Below are 27,858 nucleotides of genomic sequence, written 5' to 3'. Positions count from 1 at the left end.
CGGCCCCCCGCATTGTGGTTGTACTGGTTAGAGCCATAACGGGCTGCTAAAATCCAAAGACAATTGCCTTTGTCTGCGCTTCAGTGGAGAGGTGAAGTGTTCCTTGTTTCTCTAGAGGCTTTGGCTTGGTAAAGAAATGAAAAAGACTGAGTTTATATGTTGTGGGTATGAAAAAAAATTTTTTGTCAGAAAATAGCAACAGTCCACAGCTCCTACGTGGGCTTCAGGGCACACATAAGCTCCCGCAAGACCCCTCTTAGGGTTTGCCTGATTTGAAGCTCAGTGGCTTCAAATGTGTGTTGTGTCGTGGCCGGTCGGATGCCCAGATCAGATCAGTTGCACATAAGTAGTCAGACCCTCACTGCTGCCGTGGTGTCCGTGTCCTCTCCTCTCCATGGTGATATTTGTAGGTCAAAAGACGTAAAAAAACAGACTAGATTTAGTTAAAAAGTTTGATTTTTAAGAAAACAACTTTTTCCTGAAAGATGAAAAAGGAATTTACTACATTTTGAAATGCAGCCATTTAAATGCAGTTGAAGCAACGGTTGTATGAAACCTAGACATCTACAAAACCTTCACGTTAAAGCAGTTTTAGCCCAGATTTAGCTTAGACAGTGTAGATGTATTTTGACCTGCAAATCACACACAGTGCCACAATCATTTTACCAGCGTTTAGCGACTGCATACAGTAATTTCTTGTACTGAGTTTTTGTTGCATCTCTGCTGTGACGCGCTACTCATGTCTCCTGTCAACACTTTTATCGATGCTGTTACAATTCCAAACGACCATTCATAAAAATCATAAAAACCAGCTCCTAACTGGTCAAAGCAGGAGAAAATCCTAAAATCCTAAATGCTTTAAGACCCCTCCATTTCAGCGCTAAGAGTGAGAAGCTACAGTCATTAAGACCTGCTCATAGTCAGTTAGCTGCTGCACGTAATGCTCCTCGTCGCATCAGTGCGTTGGAAAAGTACAACATCAACGAACTTTTAAAGGCATATTTCAATGGCTGGCTGGTTAATAAGGATTAATAAGGATGGAAACAATGCTGTACCACCGGAGATGATGGCTTAAACAACTGTTTTTGAATATGGGCCCAGCTTGATCAACGGGTCATAAAGGTCATAAATGACTTGACGTCAAGCAACAAATTTCCAGCTGCTACAAACTACCTTTGATTTTAATTATATTTAGGAATTAGTACATTTTCAAACATCTGGCGTATTAGTGTTATCGTTTTCTGCTATAAACAAAGATCTACCAGTTTATTTTAGCTGTTTATTTAACAAAATGATCTATGGGCCCATTGCAATATAGGCTCCACAGCAACATGTACACTGATCCCTCTGTTTGCTTAGTGGGTCACAAGTTAAACTAACACACACACACAAACACACACGCAGCATTTCCGACTCCTGCAGATTTGTCTGGGCTCTTACAAAAAAACACGTCAGTCGTACCAGCCTGAGTCGAGTCCTCATCAGTGTGTCCCACGGCCCGACCTGTTTATACAAGACGCTACAGTCCATCCTCCCACCCAGTCCTCTGAACCCCCTCCTCCCCCTCTGTGTTTATTATATTTAGGGCAGATCTGCGGTGCTTTCAGACAGTGAACTTAGAGGAAAGGCTCAGAGTAATTTTCACTGTCTTAGGGTTCATGTTCCTGCTACAGAATCCTCCGAAAACCCCAAATCCTGCAGAGCAGCATCAAGTGTCCTTCAGAAGATTTTCATTTAGCCTCACAAAGTCGGACTGCATTGCACAAGCTCAGTTTTCACTTTCAGTTGTTAGCTTGAAATGAGAATAACTTGAGTTCATGTTGGACCAATCAGCATATCGTCTTTGGATGATGATAGGACGCAGAAGAATTCTTTTGTTCTTCTGTAAAACGGCCGTTGAAGCCATGAAGCTTTTGGTATAAAAGTGTTTTTAGTAACTGCAATTAGCTCAGAAACTGATCTTGGTGGCTAACTCAAAATAAATTTTACAAAGTTGACAAAAGCATGTACCCGCTGTTCTGGGTCGTTCGATTATATTTCAATCTCAGGAAAAAAAAAATGGAAATTTGAACATCTACAATACCATGATAACCAGGTGACTCCATCTGCTGTGGAAGGCTGTGCGATATGATGGAAAGCTTCAGAAATGCTACTAAATGTACCACGAGGTGAGACTGTTGCTTCTGATGACGTACTGTCATCATCTGTTGTCTGTTCCATTTGAAACTGGGTCTGATTCATGCAATTTATGTGACATAAATTAATATATCTGATGTAATGGCACCAAAACCTGGCAGGCTCCAGATTTCATCATTTTGAAAGGTTTTACTTCAAATGCAGCTGCTGTTTTACCCAAAATCCATCATGCTAATTTTCCAAAGGCACAGATGATTCTAGTATTAGATGACTAACGGCCGAAACACTGACTCATAATGTCTCTAATGTACTTTATTGAGTGTGAGTGACTCAGGAGGCAGCGAGGACATTTTGCCGTAAAATCAAACTTTCTCTTTGTTGTGTTGTGACACCGTAGCTGTTCCTCATGTTTAAATTTGCAGCCCGTGGAGGACAGACTATGTAAGTGCCTTTGTGCTGTTCAGTCTTCAGGCTGTAGCCAGACAAACTTGGGACCTGCCCCTAAACCTCAGAGGCCACCTCTCAGGGGGCGGGGAACTAATTTGCAGTCTGGTAGACCAGGAAAGGAGGGATACTAAATAGAAAAAAGAAAAAGAGGTGGGGGAGTTTTGGCTTAATCCTCTAAAGCATCCATATATCGCTCCCAACCGCTCACTCCCCAGAGTTGTAAATCTCCAGGAATGCAGCCTGTTGTTTTTGGAATCAGTGCAAGCAAACCTTAATGGCTTTGAGAGATTGATGTCTGTAGACGTTGCCTGAAGCTTGCGGTTGCATATTTCAGTGCTGGGATGGCTTCAGTCAACCAGCGATACTTACCAAAAAGCAGAGAAACCTCACTTTGATCCGCAGGCCTGGTGAGTGGTGAGAACCAAAACACCAGTTTGCTTTACATGAAGGGTCTAGATGTTTACTGAAAGAAAATTTTAACCAAAAATACCAAGGCATTAGCAAAGGAGGCCCACTTTCTCCTCCCTGATTTCTAGTTCATGATTCACTTTTTTTATCTTTATATGTGTGTCTTCTGTTTTGCTCTTAGTCCTATTAAAATGGAAGTGTCTGTGATTACCGAATCAAACGGTAACAGAGACCAAGGCATTACCAAAGGATGCCCGCTTTCTCTGCCCTCATTTCTAATGATCCGATTTAAATTTGTGTCCTGTTTTTATCTGAATCTATACTCTTTCTATCAGTCCTTTTTAGGAATTTCTCTATACATAAATATTCACAAGCTCAACATGCGATGCTCGTGTCGTTTCTGAGAGTTTTTCTGGTATCAAAAATGTCAGTGTGTGGGGTTTGCTAGCAGTTGTGAGGTGTTGTGAGTTAAAAAAAAATAGTGGTAAAGTTTCTACCGTTCAAGTATCCAGTGTGAGTATATTTCCAGCAGGTTGCTTACTATATGCTTTTAAAGTACATGTGGTTCATCTGGAATATCTAGGCCATGTTTTCACAAGTTTCCTTAATGACTGTTCTCAAGCCTGAAAACAACTAACTAGTAAGGAGCAACTGAGGGCAGAAAGACTAATGTATTTTTTTAAAACTCAGTTTTTATCCAGTGATCTACCGCCTCTCTATAAATAGACTAAATATAAGAAAAAACATTTCTGTTTTCACTTAGTATATCTAATCTCGAGGTTCCTTAGACCAGCCTTTCCCCTGAGTGAAACTTCAGATAAAACCGGACGAGGGCATCTTGGAAAGTCATCAAGCTAAATGTTTACAAAGAGCCACAGAAATGTGTGTGTCTGTGTGCAGAAATGCCATTAGCCCAGATGATTGTGTATGCAGTCGGCTCACATATGGGTTCTCATGTGGAAACAGCCATCTAGAGAGTCGCTGTGATTACTGGAAAATGGTACTGTACTGTGGGGCCATGCACAGGGGCCACATGCTGCAAGAACATCTGATTTCAGCCCTAAAGTCGCACTTTTCATAAAGCAACTGAGGGAATCTGAGCTAACTTCAGTCATTTCAAAAGCTAATCAGCTCTTCCTCCATAAAGTGACATCGCCTCAATTAAAAGTTGCGGAACGATGTTTGATTTTCTTTTTGAAATCAGACAAACTGATGCTTCCTGCAGTCTTACCGAAAGTTAGCAGATCATCTCAAACCTTGGTAAATTCTTTAGCTTGTTTTACAAAGCGGAGTCTGTTGTGAGGGAGTTTTTCCTCGCCACCGTCGCCATGTGCTTGCTCATGGGGGAATGTTTGGTCTCTGTGAATAATGTTAAGAGTACGGTCTAGACCTGCTCTATGTGAAAAGTGCCCTGAGATAACCTCTGCTACGATTCGGCCGCTATATAAATAAAACTGAGCAGTAACTTCTTATTCATGTCTGACGAGCGTAGTTGAAATGTCTTTTAATAATATCATCATCCCCTGCGGTGCAGCTGGTGTAGTCTGTCATTGTGAATGATGTCATTATGCAGCGAAAGCATCTGCCTCTCATTTTTGAAAGTATTGATGTCACAATGCTGTCGGTGAGTTGATGTCATAGTGCAGTGGCTGGAGTGCATACCTTTTATTAATGATGTCGTCAAAAGAGTGTAGTGTAGTGATGTCACGATGCACTATGCAAATAGTGTGGTAGTCTCTCTTCTTAATGACGTCATGATACAGCGACTGTAGCGTGGTCTCTGTTAGTGAGGTCATGATACAGCGACTGTAGCGTGATCCCTGTTAATGATGTCGTCATGCAGTCTCTGACTATAAGTCTTAATGTAGTCTTAATGTAGCCAATTTTTTTTTTGACAATATCATAATGAGGCATAATTTGTCCGACGTATGTCTACATAAAGTATTTCTAAAGTTTTTTTACGGTTAAGATCGGTGGTAAGTCCTGTTTGTTGTGTCTGATTATTCTGAGAAAACGCCAGTTTTTTGTGTTTAAATCAATCTCCTGTATACAAAATATAATTCATAATCTAAATGTTGTACTTTCTGCCAAATCAAACATAGAATTTAGTTGTTTTTAGTAGCACAATGCCGCCGCCCCGACTAACAGTAAAAAACTAGACGTTTGTCTGTGAAAAGTATTTTGTGTGTTAGTGAGCCTGTGCTAATATCAGGGGGGTATTTTTCTGCTCCTGCCTCTCCGAGGCCTCCCTGGGCAGGGCCTCATTTAGACAGCACAGAGGCAGGAAAGGAGAAAAGAACTGCCGCCCCCTCTTCTTCTTTTTTTCAGGAAGATTAGTGGCCGTCCTTTTGGAGTATGAGGTGGACCCTGAGCCTTTTTTGGTTGCATTTTTCTCTGCCAGTGGGCCTGACCCCCTGAGTGCTCCCTGTACAGCTCACTAGCTTGTGGTGGGGGCCTGTGCATCCCATCAATTACTCACTGTCCACCAGCCCCCACTTTACCGGCCTGATCAAGAAATCTGTCCTTATCGCTAACCCACCTCTCTCAAAATACTATTTACACATCCAGGCCCCCATCTCCATTCATCTAACTAAAGGGCTTTTGTCCAGAGCTCAGGATTCATCACAATCAAACTAATCCCATTGTTTCTAATGGGCAGTCTGGTCACCAGCGCCTCAGCTCCAGTTTGACTCACTGGCTGGATGAAACCTGAGGCACATGTCATTATTTACTCTAATGCAAAGCACTTTAAAGAATGCTTGTTACTTCCAGGGTTGACCAGAGGAATTTATCCCCTAAACCCTGGAAAACCTTACTGTGCACACTGCAGGAAATACACAGGACCCCTTTAGTCAGTCAGTACTGGTCTAAACACAGGAAACGCGGCATCCTGCTATTGATCAGCAGTACTGTGTGTATCAAGACTGATGTTTAGTTACACTACCAAACATACCGGTGTTGTGAGCAGTGGAGTTCAGAGATTGGTGTAATTTCTGGTGTTTTTGATCTCAGGTTAACATGAAGGATCGAGGCCACAGCTAGTCATGAGTTCACGAGTCCAGTTTCTGCCAGAGCAACCCAACCAGCTGAGGAATATTTTGAGTAGCCACCAAAAGAAAAAGTGTTCTCGGTGGTTGCCGCAGCCATTACGGCAATGTACCACTGGGCTGGGTGAAATGTTTGAACTCAGTCTTACAACATCCATAAAGATGTCCTCTGATATCAATATACTGTATATCACAATATATGGCAAATGTAAGTAAAGCCACCTATAAAATAATCAAACTGATGGATGACTTAATTGCAGCTTGCTTAGAATCATTGGCATCAGTTTTGGTTTAGGATAATATGATAGAATGATAAAATCATACAATCACGATATGACTCTCTTGAAAGTTGATAAATAACGATATTGACACAATCACCCTTGCCACATGCGCAATACTTCACCCGAGCCATTAACACCCAGGTAAGGACTGCAAAACAGTTACTTTCATAATCAATTAAGCTTTCAATAATTATTTTGACCACTTGATAAATAATTAATTTTTCAAAAAAAAAGTAAAAAATTGCCCATCTCAAGTTCTGGGAGCCAAAGGTAACACCGTCAAATGCCTTGTTTTGTCCGACCAGTACAAAACCCTGTTGAAAATGATAGAAAACACGAGAGAAACTGCAAATTCTCACACTTAAGAAGCTGGAACCATATATTATTGGACACTTTTGGTTCGTTAAAGAACTGAAACAGGATTCATTGTTATAAAAAATGGAGAGATTAATTGGAACTAAATGATTATTCTACCATGTGTTACAGCTCTACGCCCAGTGTTTAAAAAAACACAGTACTTCAGAGAAGGGAAAGGATAATCTTCCTTTTCTTCTCTGCTGAAAAATATTCTCAGAGAGAGATACTAGGGGATACTAAGCCTGTTTGGGTCTGCCCCCCCCCCCCCCAGTGTGCCCTGGGGCAGCCTAGGAGGTGCTAAGTACTTAGGGTCCCTCCCTGCAGACCAGCCATACTCAGCAGAAAGACCTGGGAGGCTACAGGGAGGGATGGAGGGAGGAATTGAGAGAGGGAGTCGGGGGCGTCGGGGCGCTGAGTACGGCACATCAATCTCCCTCTCAAATGACAAACTCATTCTCAGCAAGATGTATGTCATGAGCCACCATAGCCAGTTAATCAAATCATTAGCGGCACCCGGTAGTTTCCTCTGGCCTAGTTTACAGACACAGAGAAAAACGTACGAGCTCCAGCTCAAACCTCCGAAAACAGAGCTTCCTCTAAAATATTCTATTAAAGAAATCCTCATCAGTGACGGATTTAAGGTCACGTATTTTTCAGATTCCATAATTTGGGTTTCAAATCACCCCTGAGTCTCGATAGGAATACATTTTTCAGTATCAAAAAATAAGCACGCAAATGCAAGATTTATTGTTCTGGAGCTTTGCCCAGCTGTTGTGGAAGAGAAAACGTTCATATTTCCATTTTTCTTTGAGCACTGAAATGAATTTTTTGTCCATACTGGCGTTAATGTTGATGTTCAAAGTTCATCCCTAACCTCATGAAACATCAGGTGAGAAACTGCTGTTGAAGATCAAATGACATGATGGAAAGCTCCAAAATAGCTAGCAAATGGACCTAGTAGTGAGACTGTGCTCTTTGCCATTGCTGTTTCCAAGGTCAAGAATGACCTTTAACCTCAGCTCTTAAGCCAACATGGACAAGAAGTCCTTGAAGTGTTCATAAAGAAATGGACATTGAACATCTACAATTCTATGACAACTGGACAAAGTCCACCTGCTGATGAAGATCATTTACTATAATTGAAAGCTCCAGAACTATTAACTAAATGGAACTTGTGGCAAGATTTGTTTTCTCAAAGTACTTTTATTTTATTCTTATTTATTTAAAAGTGTTCTTTGCTCACGTGTACAAACTGGGCTCTGATTGGCTTCTTCTGATCCAAATTGAGGGTTTTAAGTTCATATTCCGTAAACTGGCCCTATAGGACAGATTTCAAGGATTCATGTACTGCGGGGAGCCAATGAGGATCAAGTTTAGCGGTGATGTTTCCTGGAGTCAGAAACTGCCGTTAAAAAAAAAAAAAATAGAATGGATTTTTGAAAAGGCAATAACTCTAAATTTAACCAATCCAACGGAAATCGGATTCCAACCAAGCCGTCGTGAAATGTCTCTGAACTTATATGTATATAAACCGAGGGAAACTTTTACCCCTAATAAAGGGTGACTTTAATTCTCGGAGGGTCAAGTCTAGAAACTGACACATACATCAATAACAGTTGGTGGATTCTTTGTCATTTTCCTGCATTTTTCACCAATATCTTCACTCTAAATACCTTTGGTTATTACGAATGAGTTTGAAATCATAAAGGTCCCTGAGATGGTGTAAATCTGATCGCTGCGGCCGAGCCTGTGTAAGCAGACAGATGTGTGCTGTCAGAGGAAATGCAGGCGCTCATTTGAATCTATTAACTGGGCAGCAGAGCCCCAGGCTCAGCCAGGGGAGGAGAGGGGAGTTCAGCCCAAAAAAGCGGCGCTGCCAGGGCCGATTCTTGGTAAATGAAACCGAACTTGGGTCCAGAAGTCTCAATGCCAGAGTTTTATTTTATTTCAGAGCTTGTTCCTTCACCCCCAAAAACACACATTTCATGTGCTCATCCCAGGATGGACAGAGCAAGGAGACGAGGGGGAGGAGGTTGGATCGTCAGAAAGGAGCAGATAGCAGCGTCTGGAGCACCTGGGTCCATTCTAATTGACTCGGGAGTGTGGCGTATCCACTTTTTAAACAAAGTGACTCTCACTTGAGCTTCATTATATGCACACCCCATTTCCATAGGCCTCTGGGAACAGGACCTGGGCTGCTCACATAAAATAAATGACCGCTCCATGATAAATGGTTCTATTAGCAATCCAGATTGTTAAACTGTGATATAACAGATCGGAGAGGGGTGCGGGGGCCCATTCATTTTCCTCCCTTCTGCACACATACACCGCTGTAAATAGCTTGTTTTTATGTGTAAATAACATATTAAAACTCGGCATTAGCCATGTCCTTTGATAGAGAGGAAATTGTTCTAAATAAATAACGCGGGACGGGAATATAAAACAGGGCGGGCTGTTATACAGCTGGCGTCGAGGCTCAGAGGTGGGCATGACTTAGGTGACAGGAATTCTGCAGCCAACAGTAAACCATACACTGACAATAAAAGGGACCCCGAACAGCAGCAGTATATTAGAATTGTCTGCTTTTCCCGCCGCCGGCTTGTTTGGGAATAAGCTCTGAGGTTCAAGGACCTTGTCTCATCTGCCTCCCTCTCAAGCTGCATATTCACTTATCAGGAGCTGGCAACTGGAATAATAATGAATATTACTGCGATAAGTAATTGCTCTGTCTCGATGCAGTGGCAGATGGCTGTGGTTTTTAGCACTCACACTACAGCTTCTTCGCTGATATCTGACTGGTCGAGAGGGGAGCGGGTGGCGGCTGTGAATCGCAGCTTCTTGTTTATTTAAGATTAAAATATGAGGCTCTTACACAAAGCTGATAGGGAAGAAGAGTTATGGAGGGACTTTTTATTTTAGGTATGAGAAGATTAAAAACTCAGCAGCTGACATTGAAAATGGCCATATATAAATATACAACAGGGTGGCTGTATTTAAAGTTCAAGTGCGGTTGGCTTTAGGGTCAGAGGAACAAGATTCAGGTAAAAGGAGTCTTAGTCTTGTTCAGGGATTATTATGGACTGCTTCTGGTGACGTGCTTGTTCAAGACAGATGAAAAATGGAGCTCCTTTTTTAATTTTCAGGCAACAAAAAGATTCTTTACTGCCGGCTTCACAGGAAAAGCTGGTTCAGAGTGAATCCTCCAGCTTTCACTCAAAGAAAAAAAAAAACTTCTTCTCCTTGATGGCATCAAAAATAAATCTGTAATATGGGTCTAAATAGGAAACTAGTATTAGGACCAAAATAGGAGATCTTGAGGGGAAGTTGTAAATATTTAGAGAAAAATGTAACATTGAAAGACTTAAGTTGTAATTTTGAGGAAAAAAGACATGATACTACGTGAAAAAAGTACTCTTGCATAAAATTCCAACTTTTTCCTCATATTATTATGACTTTTTTTCCCAAAATTTCAACTTTGTTCTCAGTCTCCCTAATACTCCATTGTAGAAAAAAACCTTAGTTCATTGACATGCAAAAAAAAAAGGGGCCGTCCATCACCAAATTTGATCAACTGGGACTTGCATCCAGAGCTAGTTACAGTAAGAGCTGGAGATCGGTTGGAGAGGTTTAATGGATCCTGAGTTTTCCTGTTGACCGACTGAATGCTCTGCCGTCTCCTCTTGTGTTCCAGCTGCAACAGGCTGGACAACTTCACATTTCTACGTTTCATATTCTGAGCAGCTTCTAGTTTGTGGGTAAACCTGGTTTCAGTGTCGTGCTCAAGGACGCTAAGGTCGTGTTCACAGCGGCATTAGCATTAGCATGAAAAACCACAAGGTCCCTCATTTATTTCAGTGAGACCACTGTATGGGCACAGTGGGGCTGCAGACTACACACACCGCACTGGCCAATCAAATATGCACAAGTTCCTTTTAGAAAACTTTCTGACATGAACATCATAATTTTACTGTTTTCCCAGCAGCTCAGAGTATTATAAACCACTGTGCAGTGTTTTGGCATCTCATAAAAGGCTTCAGACTCATGGATCTGTTACTCAAACTGGATTTACTGGATCATTTTTTTATTGTCCCTCCGGTACCTAAAGCATCACACCCCCACCAACCCAGCCCTTTTTATGTGTTTTTTTAAAAATGTGGGGCTTTTGGCCCAAACGCCCAGTAAAACTTTATTCAGGCAGCAGCACAGAATTTTCCCTCACATTAATCAAATCTGATTGTTTCTACTCAGGATTTCTGGGGCTTTTTTCATGCTCAAATCAGGATCTATCTACGCATTACCTAGATTGTAAGTACATCTCTTAGTAATGTCATGCAGGTGTCAGCTGAACCACTGTTAGCATGACATACAATAAGACACACGATTGGGGAGAAAAGTGATGTAGTCGACTTGATTTGGGTTTTTGGAACATGTTGACTGAGTTCAGTCAAATCTCACAAGAACCTGCGAGACATGCAGACGGTCCTGTCATGTCTAAATAAAGCCATAACAAACATGTACACAGCAGGCACAGGCACCTATGTCTAGATCAAAAAGTCACAGAGAGTCAGATATGCACACAACATGTGACCACTGAGGCATCCTGGGAACTGTGCTTACAATCCAGTGGGGGGAAAGACTAGGCTCACAGCTTTGTTCAAATATTGAAGAAGACCGTGTAAAGAACATGCCAACTCCACATGTGAAACCGTCCTACATTGATATTCTCTTGTGAACAATTAATTTTCGATTTCTTTATCATGGCAGGCCACCAAGTTCTTCATTAAAGAGAAGAGATGTCACTAAATCACTGACTGTATTTCCATTTCAAAAGTGGCCTGTCACTCTGCATCCGTGTCAGTCTCTCAAACGCTGTGTCGTCCTCTGTGCTGCTCCACCAGCCTCTTTTTTTTTTTTTTTTTTTTTTAGTAATTCATACCTTTTATACTCTGGAGGTAAGAACAAGGTCTTTTAACCTCATTATACCGAGCTTTCATCACACATTCACTGACATCTTTAAAACATGCATCCTCTGTATCGCTCTTTCTCCCTCTCATGTCGTCCTCACCTCTGCTAAAATACCTCAGCAGGTTGCTCATGTAGAATGTAAATGTGCGTCGGTGCTTTGACAGGCCGAACTACTGTACAACTGGTTTTTTTCGTGATATCGTGTTTTTGGTGTCGCTCGTTCTGAACTGTGGGTGATTTTTTTTTTTTTTTTTTTTTTAATGCTAACGGGGAATATTCCTCATGGATTTGTTGCTTCTGCTTAAGCTGAGAAGCAGCAGGAATATCTGGTGGTGTTTAAATGTTGTCAAGGCGAAGCTACAAAATGTGTTGCGTACAGAGGTGGATATATCCCAAAAAAAACAGTATTCCTCAGTAAATTAAAAATCATTCACATCCCGTAAAAGCCCTGAAAAATCGACATATTTCACAAACTGGTAAAAGAAACTCAAAGGATACATCTGATTATTACAGCTTGGATCTTATTTTTTATCATTTTAGCCATTGTCTTTATTTGTAATAATATTTTATTCACCAAAGAGATTAGAGCAGGGCAATATGAAGATTCTGTGACAGATTTTGTCATGCATCCGTCTATACAATGGTAGCCGTCCTTCTGATACTGCATCTCTGGACGCATTAGGCCATGGTGGGCACTTGTGTAAATCAAAGGGCAGAACTGTTTCGTGGCAATAACCGATTTTTTGAGTGATTTTTGCTTTGACCTACCGCGATTGCCAAAGTTGCGTGCAAACATTTTCTTATAACCAATATTTTTGGTGCGCTCCCTTTCAGTCTGACCTTCAAATAAAGTGGTTAAAATAATCTGGACAAACTAGTGGCTTGTCTAAAATCTGTCTGATCCTCTCACTAAAAAACTCCAGCCACACTTGTAGTATAAGTTTATCGTGAGAGCAGTACATTTCGATTCGCGGCCGTCATCAGGGTGATCATCTGACGGCTCATGTTTCTCCACCCTCTGGACTTTGTTGTTCAACCACAGTATCAGTGAGAACATTGGTATTGGGCAGTTTTGTAAAATCCTGGATTACGTTAAAAAACCCACATTTTTAAAAATTTTGTTTCTACGTCATCTGCGCATGGTTAGTTACAGGATGGTTAAGTTAGAAAGTAAGCTAGTTAAAATTGAGCTTATGGCAAATAAACCGAGGTATGGTTCAGACACTTCCAATGCAAGTGATGGGGGACAAAACTCACAGTCCTACCTATTTGGAGAAATAGGTTAGAAAAGAGGAGATTTTGTACTGGGGGAAAAAAAGTAACTTTGGAAGACACCTACTCGATTAGATCAACTCGGACTTCTAAAGCCTCATTAACGTGGGATAGTCTTATACATTCAGTATATTGTTGCGTGGAAGTTGAGGAACGTGGACTTTTTTCCTCCATCTCATCCACGGGAAGCATGTTAGGAAGGGATCTTTTAATGACCAGTATGGACAGGAGGAGTGACTACAGCCAGAAAAACCTGTATATATTTATATATGGACATGTAGGTAGCTCCATAACCTTACTTAAAAGGATTTCAGCAATTACTTTGGTAAGTACAATGTTATTCTCTATGATGAAAATTATGGAGCATAAAGACCCAAGTTGCAATAAATCAGAATGATCCTTTAACAGGAAGTTGTTTTCTGGGGAGCTGCCTCCTTTTGGGATCCATTTCCAGCTTTGTTCCTTCTTTATCAATTAATGAGTGTTTCTTTATAATGGCAGGCCACCAAGTCCTTCATTAAAGTTTAAAAATGTCACTAAATCACACGTTTAATTTCCATTTCAAAGGCAGCCCATCAGTCTGCATCTTTGTCAGTCTCCGAAGCTCCGTGTCGTCCTCGCTGGCTCCACCAGCCCCAGCCTTTTTTTTTTTTTGCCTTTATACTCTTGAGGTAAGAACAAGGTCTTTCAGCCTCATTATACTGAGCTTTCATCACACGTTCACTGACATCTTTAAAACATGTATTCTCTCCTTCTGCCTGTCCCTCCCTGGCGAGAGAGGATCAGTGCTACTCTTCATTTAGTTCAACAACACAAACACTCGTTCTCACCTGCCCCGACCCCCCTCTTCTCTTGTCATGTTACCCATTCATCAGCGTTTACGGGCTCAAATGGTGCCACACTCCTCGACTGTACACACCAGGCCTTGATACTGGGGCAATCTGCATTAATGATGCTCTTTTAAGGCACGGGTCTGTTTAGGATTCCTGTCAGACATCTACTGTAAGTCACCTCTGACTGCTGCTGGTACCTTATCAGGCCCGAGGAGAACCACGGGCATCAGCTCCCGAGATGGCACTTTATCTTTGAAATGTATATTTCATCAGTCCCGTTCGCTCCCCCTTTGCCCCCTGGCTGAGCACCTATGAGACCTCGGCTCATTCTGACTCACAGCCTGCAAAGGTCTGACAGAAAGCCGGACACCAATTTCGGATCAAATCACTGCTTGGGAGAAAGTTTTTAAAAAGCGCGTTACCTCTTGTCTCCGAGGGTGAGGGTTTCTTCGGGAGGTCTCCGAAACCGTTTCCGTCCATTTTGTCCTTTTTCTCAGCAGCTCTTGACGCCGAAGTCTCCATGATGATGATGATGTCTCTGAGAGCAAAAGAACACAAAAAGAGCTGTTAGCCAAGCTGAGGAAAGGAGGTGTTAATTCGGGATGAGATGAGTACACTCAGAACTCACTCAAGACACACTCCGGGTGCACTGAGAGTACTTAGATGTTCCCGTTCAAGAGCGTTCATTAAAAAAGGCCTCGTCAGGAGCACTGAGTGTGAGGTGAGTGCTGTCCTTTTTAGCCCACGACAAAAAAAAAAGAAACAGTGCTCATCAACACTATTACTCTGCAAATTTTAGACCAAACTGCTCATTGGCCGGATTTGTTTTTAGGTTGATGTTAGAAGTCAAAAATAACCTGACAAAGAAAAAAACTTGAGCGTGATAGTTCAGTCTTTTTTTCTGAGCTTTTAACAGCATCTTGTGTTCTTCCTCAGTAGTCGCCATGTGGCTTGAGTATGGAATTTATGTGAAGTGATCACACTTGGTCATATACGGGGGGAAAATCAGGTTGTATGTGATGAACACTGCTAGATGATGTGGTTGAAATCTTCACCAAAAGCTCATAAGCGGAATTTTTTTTTTGACAAAACGCCCTGAAAGCCTTCAAAAATAAGACAGCTGGATGATGTAACTAATGCCTTTGCATCTAAATATTATTTTTAATGCTTTTCGGAAAAAAAAACCCTATAACCAAAAGGTCAGAACCAGCCAGCGTGTCTGTCCTGTCAAAGTCTCCCTCATCAAAAACACTGAACTGTAGCAGTAGCATGATGCCTAAAATCATCATCAGTGTAAAACCATCAGGCGTCTCCACGTGGTGCCTGACTTGGCACACTCAGCCCACTGCCCCTTGTTTATCTTTCCTGGTTCTGTGAGTTCATCCTCAAACGCCGGGCAAACATGTCAGAGGTTTTGTCATGAAAGACAGCTCACCGTGCGGGGGCTTTCTGTTTTCCCGTGAACCCCTGTGACTCACGACTCAATTTGCTTTCTGGCAGAGGGGATGTGGGGGTCGGCGCGGCGGGTTTTGGGGGTTAAAGGGGACGGGGGATAAAGGGGGGTGGGGTCTTAGCCTGCATGTCACCAAGGTTTATTTGACTATTGACCTTTCCGCCAGCACTATTCACACGGGCTTTGTGGCTTGAACAATACAACTTTATCTTCAAAGCCAGAATAGAAATGAAGAATACTTAGAGACTTTTCATTCAGGTTCCATAATGTTACTTAGATTTTTCTTTAAAGACCAAAATCTAAACATCTGGGAACCTGATTTTCTCTCTGTGTAACTTTAAAGCAGAAGACTCACACTGGACTGAGTCCAGTGAGAATGTCTTGAGAGAAAAAATTAATCGCATTAATCACAAAAACTTCATAACATTTGCTAGTTCTAGTTTCTCAAATCCGAGAATTTTCTTAACACGGCACTTCAATCATCTGAATTTGCTGCCAAAACGACTGCCAGAAAATACCAGAGACCGAAGTGAAGATTGGCTGCTTTTCTCTGCTTTATATCATTGTGATTTTCATATCTTTGGGTTTTGGCCAGTTGGTCGGACAAAACCGACAGTTTATAGACAAATTAATAGATTACTTTCAAAATCAATCTACAGATTCACTAATTCACAATTAAAATAATCATTAGCTATGGCCCCGTTGTAAAGACGTCAAAAACCATATCAAGACGACGAGATAACGTCTCGCAAGAGGGCGTAAAATACATGATAAATAGTTAATTTTAGGTCGAGCTAAACCCAATCCCATGGAATACATGAGTCCTGTAGGGAATTGTACCATGAAGGTTATAGTGATTGTTTGTTGAAACTGTTTTAGAGAGGTGCCGATTCATCTCCACCGTCGTACTGAGAAGTGTATCAGTAAATGTAGTATATCAAAACACAGTTAAACATGAGAAGAATCTCACCACCAACTGAAATCTGCTCATTCAGTGTTTTTTGTTGTTAATTTTTTTTACCTCAGTCAAGGAGCTCACGTTTTCACCCGTGTCTGTTCGTTTGTTTGTTCGTTCGTTTGTTTGTCAAAAGGGTTTACTCAAGCACTGCTGAACCGATTTTCGCCAGACTTGATGGCGTAATGGGGCATGGCCCAGGGAAAGACCCATTAAACTTTGGGGCAGAGCCGGTTACAGGGGCGGATCTAGGAATTTCTTTTATCGCTTCCCTTAACGTGGCAGAGAGGGCATTGTTCGACATTTTCGTCAATATCTGGCTTTGGTCGGGTTATGCAATTTGCTGAGTGCCGCGCCGGTTAATCGTATGTTTTCATTTTCTCTGTGCATAATGGATGAAGATCGAGCAATAAATCTATGACAGTGCTCTGACGAAGGTGGAATAATAACTGCTTGAATGCACGTGTTCCTTGGAGACTTTGACTTGAAACAGTTGTTAACCAAATAACTGGTAGTTTCAGGAACCAGACCCGTGACCCTCTGGTTACAGGACGGACCCTGTAACAACACGGCCCAACCAGCCGAGGGTTGTAGGTCACACACTTAAGTGAACCAGCGGTTCATTGAGTTTGTAAATGACCAAACCCCCTTTACTGCCTCTTTAACCAAGCTGAGTTTCTGACTGACAGCTCTGCCTGGTCTCTTTATTGCTGTGGATGAATCAGTGTAACAGGTGTGAGAGGCCAGGAGTGAAGCCTCATGGGAAGTCCCTCACCACACACACACACACACACACACACACACAAGCCCCCTTAGTTGAGGTGATATATGAGGCACATAATGGCAGTCTTTCACGCTCGCAGTCCTCTGATCTGTCCTCGCAAATCATTATTAGTCAGGCTTAACATTTGCTGTTCACACCTTTAGACGCTTAGTGATCGGTGCTGGCACTGCAGCCTGAAAAAAGAGTTAAACTACAGTTTAACACGCTGGTCATCATTTGATATAAATCCCTGACAATGTTACATCCGTGAGTTTTTTTCGGTTTTTTGAAGTGAGCGTCAATAGTTTCGGTTTTTATCTAGTACATTAAAAATTAAGTCACCGTTTTATATATTTCTCAAAATGTAGATTTGCGACCTTTTGTACTTATAAGTTTATATTTAGAGTAAAAAAAAAAAACCCAACTACTACTACTAGTTAACCAGCAACAAACCCAGCAACTTTTTATCTTGTTGTGGGACATTTGCTTGCGGTCTAACAAGTTACTAGAGTTCACGTACAAAAAGGCTGCGTGGCTACTGAAAATCTAGATGTAACTAACAACCATGTTAGCAACTCAATAGCTCAGTTAGTGGTGTAATTAACCGTCACCTCCCACTGTTGACTGTAGGCTCCTTTCAAAGGGCACACAATGATTCATTTGAGTATAATAGCCAAGAAAGAGATCCTTACAATAAGGTTATTTAAGGGAACAACTTGAGAGCAACCCTCCCCCCTTTCTGTCGAGTCATTGTGCCGAAATCAGTGACTGTTTATTCTGTCATTTCATCCTTTTCCTCTTGCTCAAGTCACTACTCTCTACCCTAAACCACTCTGAGGAACATAAAGTCATCTGTTTGTAGAGAAAACCCGTCTGATTTTATTTATTCATCGGTTAATGCTGCTTCTGTGTGAATATTTTACGGAGTGCACTGTTATTTGAAGCTCGTGGTCCGTATGTGAAGTTGATACAGTTTATTTCTGCATGAATGTCACAAATTTGTCGTTTTTACAGTCTCGCTTACACTTATTTAATAATGAAATGATGGACACCCTCCATCATGACCTCCCGTGTACTTTCACATACATTTGAACATTTTTTTTCCCTTCGCAGAGTCTGCAAGGAGGCTGTTGATGCACCACACTGACTTCCCCCTGAAATGCACCCAAAAATATCCAGGAAGTAATAACACCTTTGACACACTGAAATAACTAAGGGCCCACAAACACTCACAGACACACGGGATATATATTAGTCCTGTGTAAGGGCCGCGACTCGCAGGAGTCAACCGCTTGCAGTGAGAGGGTATTCCCTGTGTCAGGAAAACAAATGCCTCTGCCTTCTAGGTGTAGCCGGCTTACCAGAGTACAGTTCGGCTCATCACCGAATATTACCAGCAGCCGCTGTCCCCCTGAATTATTAGAGCAGCTCTTGTCAAGCAAACAAATGACTCTGTCTCAACTCAAAAGGTCACGGCGCACCAGAGTAAAATCACAGAGCAGGCAGTCAATTCCTCGGCGCCGTACCCCTTCCGAAAGGGCCACTTGCTGGAATTTATGGTTGGGCCCTACACCTATTCTCCTTTTGAATAATAGCTACCCCATAAAAGAAGTCCAGGTCGGTGACGAGTCTAAAATAGAACGCAGCTTCGATCGAAGGGGTGTTGTTTTATTGTACGAGCAGCGGATGCACAAATAGAGGCTAAGAGTGACATTTGAATTTATACCGACTTCCCGAGTCTTGTTCCTCTTAACTTCCAGAGAAGCAGTGAGACCCAAAATCTCCAATCTCTGAAAGCTAGAAACGGAGCACAGGGGAGAGAGGAAGTTTATCGTACCTGGATAAAGCCTCTTGCTTGTCTTATTTTATTATACGTCCTTTAGTTGATAATAAACAGAGGACGCTGATGGGACAGAAAGAGGAGGAAATGCAAGAAAAACCAGACTGATTGAATAATATTTTCTTAACCTTAACTTGTTCACTATTTCTGAATCAGACCATCAGCCAGTGTAATTTTTTTTTTCCGGGAGATTCTCAGAGGACAAACGGCCTCTGTCAGTGTAAGCGGCTTCACGCCGCTCTCTCGGCCTGGATGTTCAATATCCTGTGGCTGATCTCCTCCTGCCCTCACCAACAGCAAACAGATGTGGCGGCTGAGTTCAGAGGAGAAATCCCCGCTGCAGCAGGACTCGGCTCAGACCCTCGACCCGACTGAATGAATGAACGCCTCCCGCTTGTGTGCCCCAGCAGACCCCGACCTCACTTTTTTTGCAGTAGCAGTGCTTAAAGGTAGCTTACGGCTTCCTGTGAGGCTCGTATGAATGCAGACAGGCCATCCATGCGCCGCATCGTACTCCTGTGATTGTACGTGATTGCTCCACACCTGACATGAAAACCCCACCGTGTTCCCGGCCTATTCAGAAAGTGTGGCTCTGCGCAACCCCCCAACAAGGAATAATTTCACAACAAAGCTCTAAATGGTCCCTGCCTCATTCTTCTAATCGTGGACAGGGGCACATTTTGTTGACACTATGCAGAGGCAGTGGCCGACTCGACTGAATGTCTCTGTCTTTTTGCTACGACGGCATTAGTCCTGAGACAATGTAATTGCCAGCAATTTTGATAATGACTCAGTCATTTCCGTCATTTATCAATGAAAAATTCCAAACTTTCTCCGGTTCAAGCTTGTCAAATATATGATGGTAAACTGAGGGTTAGACAAAACAAGTAAGGTAGGAAAATCACCTTGAGTTCTAGGACACTGTAACATCTTTAAGACCACATGTTTAGAATTAGTTAAATTAAAAAAAAGTAATAATCAGATTCATCAGTAATTAATAATTAAAACAATTGTAAGTTGCAGCCCTAAACTAAATTATTTTGACCAGGTTCGCTCTGTTATGTCAGTTTTCATGTGAAGCTCGAAATGTTAGAGATGCAAAATTATGACTGAAATGTTTCTGGTTTTAAATGAACTCAAGAGGTCTAGGGAAGGAGGACCCAGCTGGTAGTTTTGGTCTGTGGGTCTGTTTGACGTGGCTGTTTCTAGCATTTGTTGTCTGCCACGTTTTTTTTTGTTTTTGTTTTTTTGCTCCTAATGCCTTAATATTAAAATTCTGCCGATACAGAGCAGAGTCATGTATGTTTTTGATCATTTTTCCTCACATAATACAGCTGCACGGTGCAGACTTAGACTGCACACCTACATTTAAGCCGGTGAAGCAGTTTAAATCTGGTTGACAGCAGAAAGCTCTACCTTAAGAAAATATAACCAGTTTTCCATATTTTGGAGTATCTTATTGTATTTTGTGTGATAACTATGGAGAAGAGTGTCAGACCGGTTGGGAAGTTCTGGGAAAGATCTGCATTAATGGACTACTGAAGTTCAGGAGTTCTGAACCTGCAAAATAAACCCCAGAGAAAGACACAAAATAACTACAAAGAATGTTGATGGAGGTTCTCTCTTAGGCACGAGGAGGGGGGGCCCTCTGCGTGTTGAACCGGCAAGTCTGCAGGTTTGATTCTTGCAGTGTCCAATCTTGTCCAAGCCTCCTCGAGCCGGACACTAAATTTTTCTACTCATCTGTTAAATACCTAGAGAGCGATCCCTGTTCTTCTCCCTCAGCTCTCACTGAGAGATTACATGCTGCAGTTGTCTGGAGTCTTCACCGATGTCCCGCCTCGTGTGTGTGCCTCCCCAGCTCCGCATGCCGACGGCGTGAAATCCACACTGACCACTGAGGCCGACTGCTTTGATCCCTGACCCTTGGCCAAATGGTCCGGCTACAGCACGGCCACTCGCTGTTTTACTGCCACCGTTTGGACCACTGACTTCCTCTTCACTGCCCAGATGGACCCCTTTAAATTATCAACACCTACAGTGAGTACTTTTTTCTTAAACTTTGTTCTTCCAGCAAAGACTTTTTTTTTTTTTGTGGCCGTTTTTCATCGACATCTTGCATCACATCGTATCGATCACTACTGTGGGAGATGCATAGTACGACCAATGTATTTCCTAGAAATCAACTAGTGTTTCTGGCTTAACCGAAACAATGAACATTTTGGATCAAATACTCCGACCTTGACACACTCTGTTCTCAGAACAACAGTTTACATGCTGCAGGAAACCTTATGATGGAGATATTTGTTGACAGCAGCAGGTTTACATTTATATGCCTCATAAAACTGTTCAGTAAACAGATTTTGACAAATGAAGAGCACAGAAAATAGGCCTTTGATGTGCAACGTTGAGTCGTACCACAAATATCCCCTAAGTTTACCAAACTTGTGAAACTTGAATCAGATGTCCGGGTAAGTTGTGGGAAACCCGTGAACATTAACAGCTATTCAGCGTCTCAACAAAATAAGCGGCCCACGCAGGTTTTCACCGTCAGATCGTCCGGATAGTGACTCTCAGGGCCCAGAAGGAGCTCTTGGGCCGTTTTTGCTGCCGCTTCCTGAAACATTTACTGACTCTGCGAGATAGTTTCCAGAATACAACCAGAAACATTCACTTCATCCTCACCACCTGGGGTCAAACAAAACACAGCTCTACACTGACTTATTCAAAGTTGAATTTCCGTCCTTTATGAATGTGTGAGTGTTTAGAGGTAATAGCTGTTCAGCCTCGTGGCATTAGTTCTTAAATGAAGCGTCCAGGGAAACTCCCTGCTGCTCTGGGTCACAGTTGGCTAACCATAACTGTGTGTGTGTGTGTGTGTGTGTGCGCGCGCGCGCGCACGTCCTACAGGGGGAATACATAATAATGTGCGTGAACACCTGCACAGCATAATGCAGTCAAAAATAACTTGTGCTGAATTTTCCTCACAATGTCATAAATGTAAAGGTGGGATGCTGTGTCGCGATGCGTCATCTTGGACGTTACATTCTTCCTGTCACCGTGTCCAACACCTGCGCGGACACGGACGGCGGGTGTGCACACGGTTCTGTTTATACTGCGTTTGGCGTGTGCAGACATAAACCCCATCACGCACATTTTTCTGGCCGTGTAGTTTACATCATGCGGACCGTCGCGGCTCTGCAGACCCGGGGAGTGTAATTTTCACTTCGACCCGCAGCTGGTCTGCGTGCACGCGCTTCTCAGATAATAAAGACAGCGTTATGTTAAATCTGTGGCAGCTTTCAGCCCAAAGTTAGAAAGAAAAATAGAACTGAACTGAAATACTGGTGACAGAGCATTAAAACACTGATCGGTGAGGTAGATGGACAGATACGTAGCTCATTCTGAAATGTAACTTGTGATCGAAGATGTGAGACTAGAAAATGAACTCAAACCACATTTTAATAAAAGCAAAAGGATGAGAAAGTGTTAAACTAAAACAACAAAGCCATGTTGAATGAGAGAAGCTTCCAGGAGGCAATTTCTCCCCAATGGTGGGATGTTTCTAAATAGTTTACTCGTACTGTGCTTAAGTACAATTTTGAGATAGTTGTACTTTCCTTTAGTGTTTTTTCTGTTTGCTCCACTACATGTATGAGACAGGTGTAGTGAGTAGTTACGTCGCAGATGAAGATTTATACGTTATGATCCATCATTAAGAAGAAGCTGGAATAACCTCAACCAGATACAACATTAAAGGCTTCATACATGCGTCGCTAATAATAAGCCACATTATACTGTCAATATTTACAGTATAACGTTGGCTTATTATTAGTGACAGTACTCGCGAGTACTTTTACTTTTGATACTATTAAAGTGCACATTGCTACTAATACTTTTAGGTGAAGTAAACCTTCGAATGCAGGTCTTTGACCAGAGTATTTCTACGTCGTGGTATTTCTACACTTTGGGGTTTTTTTTGGTCGTTCCAGAGCTGAACGTCCGTCGGTCTGAAGTGCCGACGCGTTGAACGGTCAGACTGAATGTCTGTGCTCTCGGGTTCACGGCTGTCAGACAGCAGCGGGGCCACTCTCACCTGAAATCAGAGCTAACAGCCGCTGACACAGTGGAAAACCTGCCGAGGCCCCGTCACTACCCGCATGTCACAGACATCCAGGGGCCCACGGGATGAAGTCTGTCCCTGGCCCACGTAGGGTACCCTCTCTTCCTGGAGGGAGGAAAGAAGAAGCGGGGGGCCTCCGGGGGCCAGACAGATTCCTTCTGACCTCAAGGTCTGATTGAGCTCACGGAGAGACGGGGCCACGGGTGGATTGATTGCTAAAGAATACCACATGGCCCCGCAGGGACGCCACATGTTAAAAAATTTTAGGTAAGGAAAAAAAACGAAAAGAAAAAAAAAAAACACAACAAAGCTATTTCCCGTTTGTTGCTCTGCCCGGTTGATGCTTCTGCGGTTTGGCAGCTTTTCAGAGCTTGTTTTCGCTTTCGCTGCTTCTCATACGAGGAAAAGGCCGAGGCTCTTCATCACGAGGCAGCCAGTCAGCTTCTGCGCCGCATGGTGCGTTCATTGAACACGGCAAAGCTATCAGATGTGGTGATAACCGCCCTGTGATAATCAAACGGACCCCAGTGAAGGATGGGAAAGCTGATCTGTCCCTCTGCAGAAAGCCAAACACTTCTCTGAGATCTGGGATCATTCCTTTTCACAACGTGTCAAAATGTCATCGCGGGCGTCTCTCCTCACAGCGTGGGGCATCCTTCACATCCGCCCTTCAAATTCAGACACACACACACACACACACGTCGACTCTCCTGCTCAGCGGCTGTCGGGTTTGAGCGTGGCGATGTTGCTGTCCCTTCAGGGGTTAATTAACAGACGCATCAAAGCCGATCCCGAAGAGCTCTATGTACACAGCAAAGAGGAAGAGCTACAGGCCCCCAGCGGCCCCCGGACCTTTGATTTCTGATGTCTCTTGGTCTGTCTGCGAGTGTGTGTTTCAGTGTGCGATGGTGTTGCATTAAAAACAGCTCGGTTTTCATCATATGTAATTGCTGCTGCCCGATCGCTGCTTTCCTCTGTCTCGGGAAGTTTCTCATGTCATCAAAGATCTGGTGGAAAAAGTGACCGGAGTTTCACAGTAACTCTCAAAATAAATGTCCTGAGAGCTCGGTGAAAGTGTGCGTGAGGGTTCTGGAGAAAAAAAGGACCGTTTAACATGATCTGGCTTTAGCAGTTTAGAACTTAACTACGTCTCTAGTTCTCTTTATTTCATCAATCTGTCCCCATGTGTCCCGGCTGTCCATTACTGTCAGAATAATCTGATCCTGGTTTAACTTTTGAACCTGTTTGCCGGTGATTAGCAGGGGTCAGCGAGAAAAGCAAACAGTGTAATCCACTTGAACATAAATCCATAACAGCTGTAACCCAGAGGAAGTGTGGCCTGAATTTTACTGTGATTACAAAGGCTGAAGTACAAAGACACACTCACGTTTTTTTTTTTTTACAAAATAGTGATAATATAGATCAGAAGATCATTTCAGATTAGAGAGAAGAGGATGGATAAATGGCTGCAAACTAATGATTAGGTCTGTCACTTCATCCGTCAATGACTTTTTCAAACGTTTGAATAATTATTTCGTTGTAAGAAAATCTTGAAAAATGTCCATTATAAGTTCCCACAGCACAAAAAGACGTCTTCAGATGTCTCGCTTTGTCCGACCAACAGGCCAAAACCCGGAGATATTCAGTTTACACTGATAGAAAACTGATGTTCACATTTAAGAGACTGGATCCGGTGAACATCTGGCATATTTACTTAAAAACGACAACTCTCTTATCAAAATTGTCCATCTACTACTCAGTAAATCACCCAACAACTTTGGGTAATTAAGGTGCTAAATTGGGGGAGAAACAATAAACTTGTGAGAATCTGAGTTTTTCATTCTCACATGCTGCAGTAAACCTAAACATTTATAGTGAGAGGTCGAATTTTACGTTGTCCTACCACCTCAAGTTGCCATTGGAGCAGTTAGTTAATTAAGTGATTAGTTAGTCAGGAACAATTTTGATGACGGATCAACTGACATTTTTTAGGGGAAAATGCCCAGAAAATTTGCTGGTTCCAGCTTCTCAAATGGGAATGGTTCATTGCTGGTTCATTGCTGGTTCATTGCTGGTTTTCTGTCTTATTTATTGGTTACTGGGTTTTTTTGTTTTTGTTTTACTACCCAGGAAACAAAAGGCTGAAATAAACAGAAATCCAAGCTTTGGCTGACATATCTCTGATAAATGATGAGAACTTCTCAGTCATCCGTCATTGCTCCGCTTGTTCCTGGAAATTGAATGTGTGTGTTTAAGCAGGTCTGGAGGTTTTGGTGGTAAATGTTAAAAGATGCAGGGAGCCTTTTTCCGTTTAGGTGTAGTGGATTTACTCCCCTGCTTGTGTAAAAGCCACCGATGCTTCTTTTCTCCACAAAACCCACAAGGAACAACTGCCCCGGGCCACACGGCGTAATTGGTGTGGACTTGTTGTTTTGTGGGAGAAGAGACTTTTGAGTCCTCACAGCGGGGCGTTTTACTCACTTCCAATTCACATTTATCGCGCCCTGCAACCGCCTGCATGCCAGACTCTTTTCTTTTCCCTTTTCTTTCTTTGCACCGAATCCATCATTTCCCCGCGTTTTTTTTTTTAAGCCATTAAACTCGCCACAGATTTTCCAGAGAATCAGAGGTGGTCATTAACGACGAGCGAACGGGACGCGGGGGTTGGAGACGTGTGAAAACGACAGCGAGGGAAGGCGCTCGGCGCAGGATGAAAGTGACATCCCCACCGCAGGTTTGGGAAGCCCCCGTGTCATCCTGAATAATGTGAGGGGCCCCATTATTTCTTCACATCTTTTCAGTCCCCTTTGCTCCCTGACTGCTGGAACTCTTCATTCTGCACAATAGTAAATGCACTAAAACTTTTTTTCTGATGCAAATCAATGCAACCAGCCATTCAGTATTTAAAATAGAAAAAAAAAAAAACCCCAAATCTCTGAGAGAGAGGGAAACAAGCCTGGTGTATTTTGTTTTTTTAGACAGGCATCTTTTTGTTGTCTTACTTTAATTCTTAAATGATGAATATTGTGATGATTGACCGAGATTTGATGTCCAACGACAGAAACCACTTTTCTGCAGACTAATGTGCAGCTGCAGAAAAACTTCCGTCGTCGATTAAAGGGCTCTAATCTTAATGTTAACGAGCTTTCACGAACTGTACTTGTTTCAGGGGAAGTCGGTTCAAGCTGCGAGTGATAAAACCCGACTTCTTCTGCAAAACCACACAAATGGTTTATTTTAGTGTCTCTTCACGATGAAAACAGATACTTTGACAAAAAAGATACGATTAAGGTTTTTGGAATTTCAGAGAAAAGACGCAGTAGGATCCTGGGGAGAAATAAGAAGAGAAAAATGGAACTTTTCTCAACCTGTGAAGAACTTTAAAATCATTACTTTGCAGGCGGGTTTACTAGAGAGCATCTTAAATATCGGGTTGCAAATTCCTGGAATTCCAGCATCAGTCTAAACCTCAAATAGCCCAAAATGACTATTTCTAAAGGAGTTCCCCGGTTTCATACGTTCAGTGTGTCCTGAAAGTGCTGTTTGTTGATAAAGGCCCACCGAATTTCATAAAACGAGAGGAGGCAGAATATTGTTGAGTGTTATTGATTATTGAGGACCGTCGTAGAGATATCAGTTAAGATTTAAAGAACACAGAGCTGTGGAGTCAGGGAATAACTGAAAGTGAATCAAGAGAATGTTGTTGGATCATTATAGTGATATTAAGAACATAGAACAGCACCAGTGTCATGATGGACCCATTATGGAGGATACGACTTAATTAAAGCACTAAGAGAACATTTCGATGTCACACGATGTTGCCAGAAGTTGATAATCTTGTATTTATCACCAGGCTCCATAGCTCCGCTGTTTTTCCCCCGAGCACATGGTCAACTCACCCCGGTGTCCCCTCGTCTCGTCCCGAGCGAGTTTTGTCCGGACAGCTCTCAGCCTCGTCTCGCTCCTTCCCTCTGGTTCAAGTCAAACTTTTTTTTCTCTCAGCGAGGAAGAGGAAGAAAAACGAAGAAGAAAAACGAAGAACAAAATCAAAACAAAAGCACCACGGTGCAGAAATCCCCTGCAAAAAAAAAAAAAAACATGAAATCCCATCTACAGGACGACGCACGGAGCAGAGCGCGTATTTTGGAAAAGTATTCCCAAAATGAGTCTGCGCCCTCGGCGTGGACACGGACCGAGGAGGAAGAAGTTCACTTCGCTGCGTTTGCCCGCATCTGCGGTGGAGTTTAAAACGCGCACGACAGCCGGACAAGTGACTGTGAGAAGTGAGCAGACGCAACTTTTTCACCGCTGGCTGTTTCATGGGGATGCTGCGGAGCTTTGGAGACTCCGGGATGCGCCGTTTTTCACCGCGCCCACCCCTCGCCCCACACTTTGCTTCTTCCCCTCCTTCTCTGACCCCCCCCCCCCCTCACCCTGTCTCTGTGTCTCAGGTTTCAGACGGGACGGACCGGACAAACCCTTCCGGTCATCACCGCCGAGAGGATGCCTGATGATCAACGGGTCAATAATATCATGATATAAATGATCGATAACCTAATGTGGCTCGTTGATTACAGGTTCAGCATGAGCACAAGGCTGCAGGGAAACTAAGTTATCAAAAAAAAAAAAAATCTGGCTCAAAAGTATCGATTAAGTTTCAAACAAATGATTCTGTGTTTCCGCGGCCATCACTCATCGATTATCGGTTATCGGTAGTAATACGGTCTTGACGCCCCTTCCGTGTCTTTCTATCATCTCTACCCACATCTCGTTTCTGCAGTTTTGCATGTTTTGTCACCAGAAGGAGGAAAACATTCAAACAATTTCAGCCGGCCAACCTGTTAAAAACAAAAGCTTAAATCGATCAAACATATCGATTATCATTTAGTAATGAGGCTTTTTGTTCTTTTCCAATAAGCCGTGTAGTCAGCCAAGTGCTTTGCTTAGTTTCCCCATTTTCTCCGGTCAGGTGCGTTTC

At 42.7% G+C, this 27,858-nt stretch overlaps 1 protein-coding gene across 1 annotated transcript in view; it reads right to left on the bottom strand.

The window, feature by feature from the left end:
* Window positions 1-26,874, bottom strand: part of LOC120798130 (zinc finger protein GLI2-like) — an 88,400-nt gene extending 61,526 nt beyond the window's left edge. The window contains exons 1-2 of the mRNA XM_040142188.1: window positions 26,780-26,874; window positions 14,169-14,284 (exon numbers count right to left, since the gene is read on the bottom strand). Of these exons, the coding sequence (XP_039998122.1) occupies window positions 14,169-14,268 (100 nt within the window). The 5' untranslated portion in view covers window positions 14,269-14,284; window positions 26,780-26,874. The remainder of the gene's footprint in view (window positions 1-14,168; window positions 14,285-26,779) is intronic.
* Window positions 26,875-27,858: the final 984 nt, after the last annotated feature.

This window comes from Xiphias gladius, chromosome 13, assembly GCF_016859285.1.
Source record: "Xiphias gladius isolate SHS-SW01 ecotype Sanya breed wild chromosome 13, ASM1685928v1, whole genome shotgun sequence".
NCBI classification, from domain to species: Eukaryota; Metazoa; Chordata; class Actinopteri; order Istiophoriformes; family Xiphiidae; genus Xiphias; species Xiphias gladius.
The sequence above is the reverse complement of the archived record's forward strand: the minus strand, read 5'-3'. Positions and strand labels throughout refer to the sequence as shown.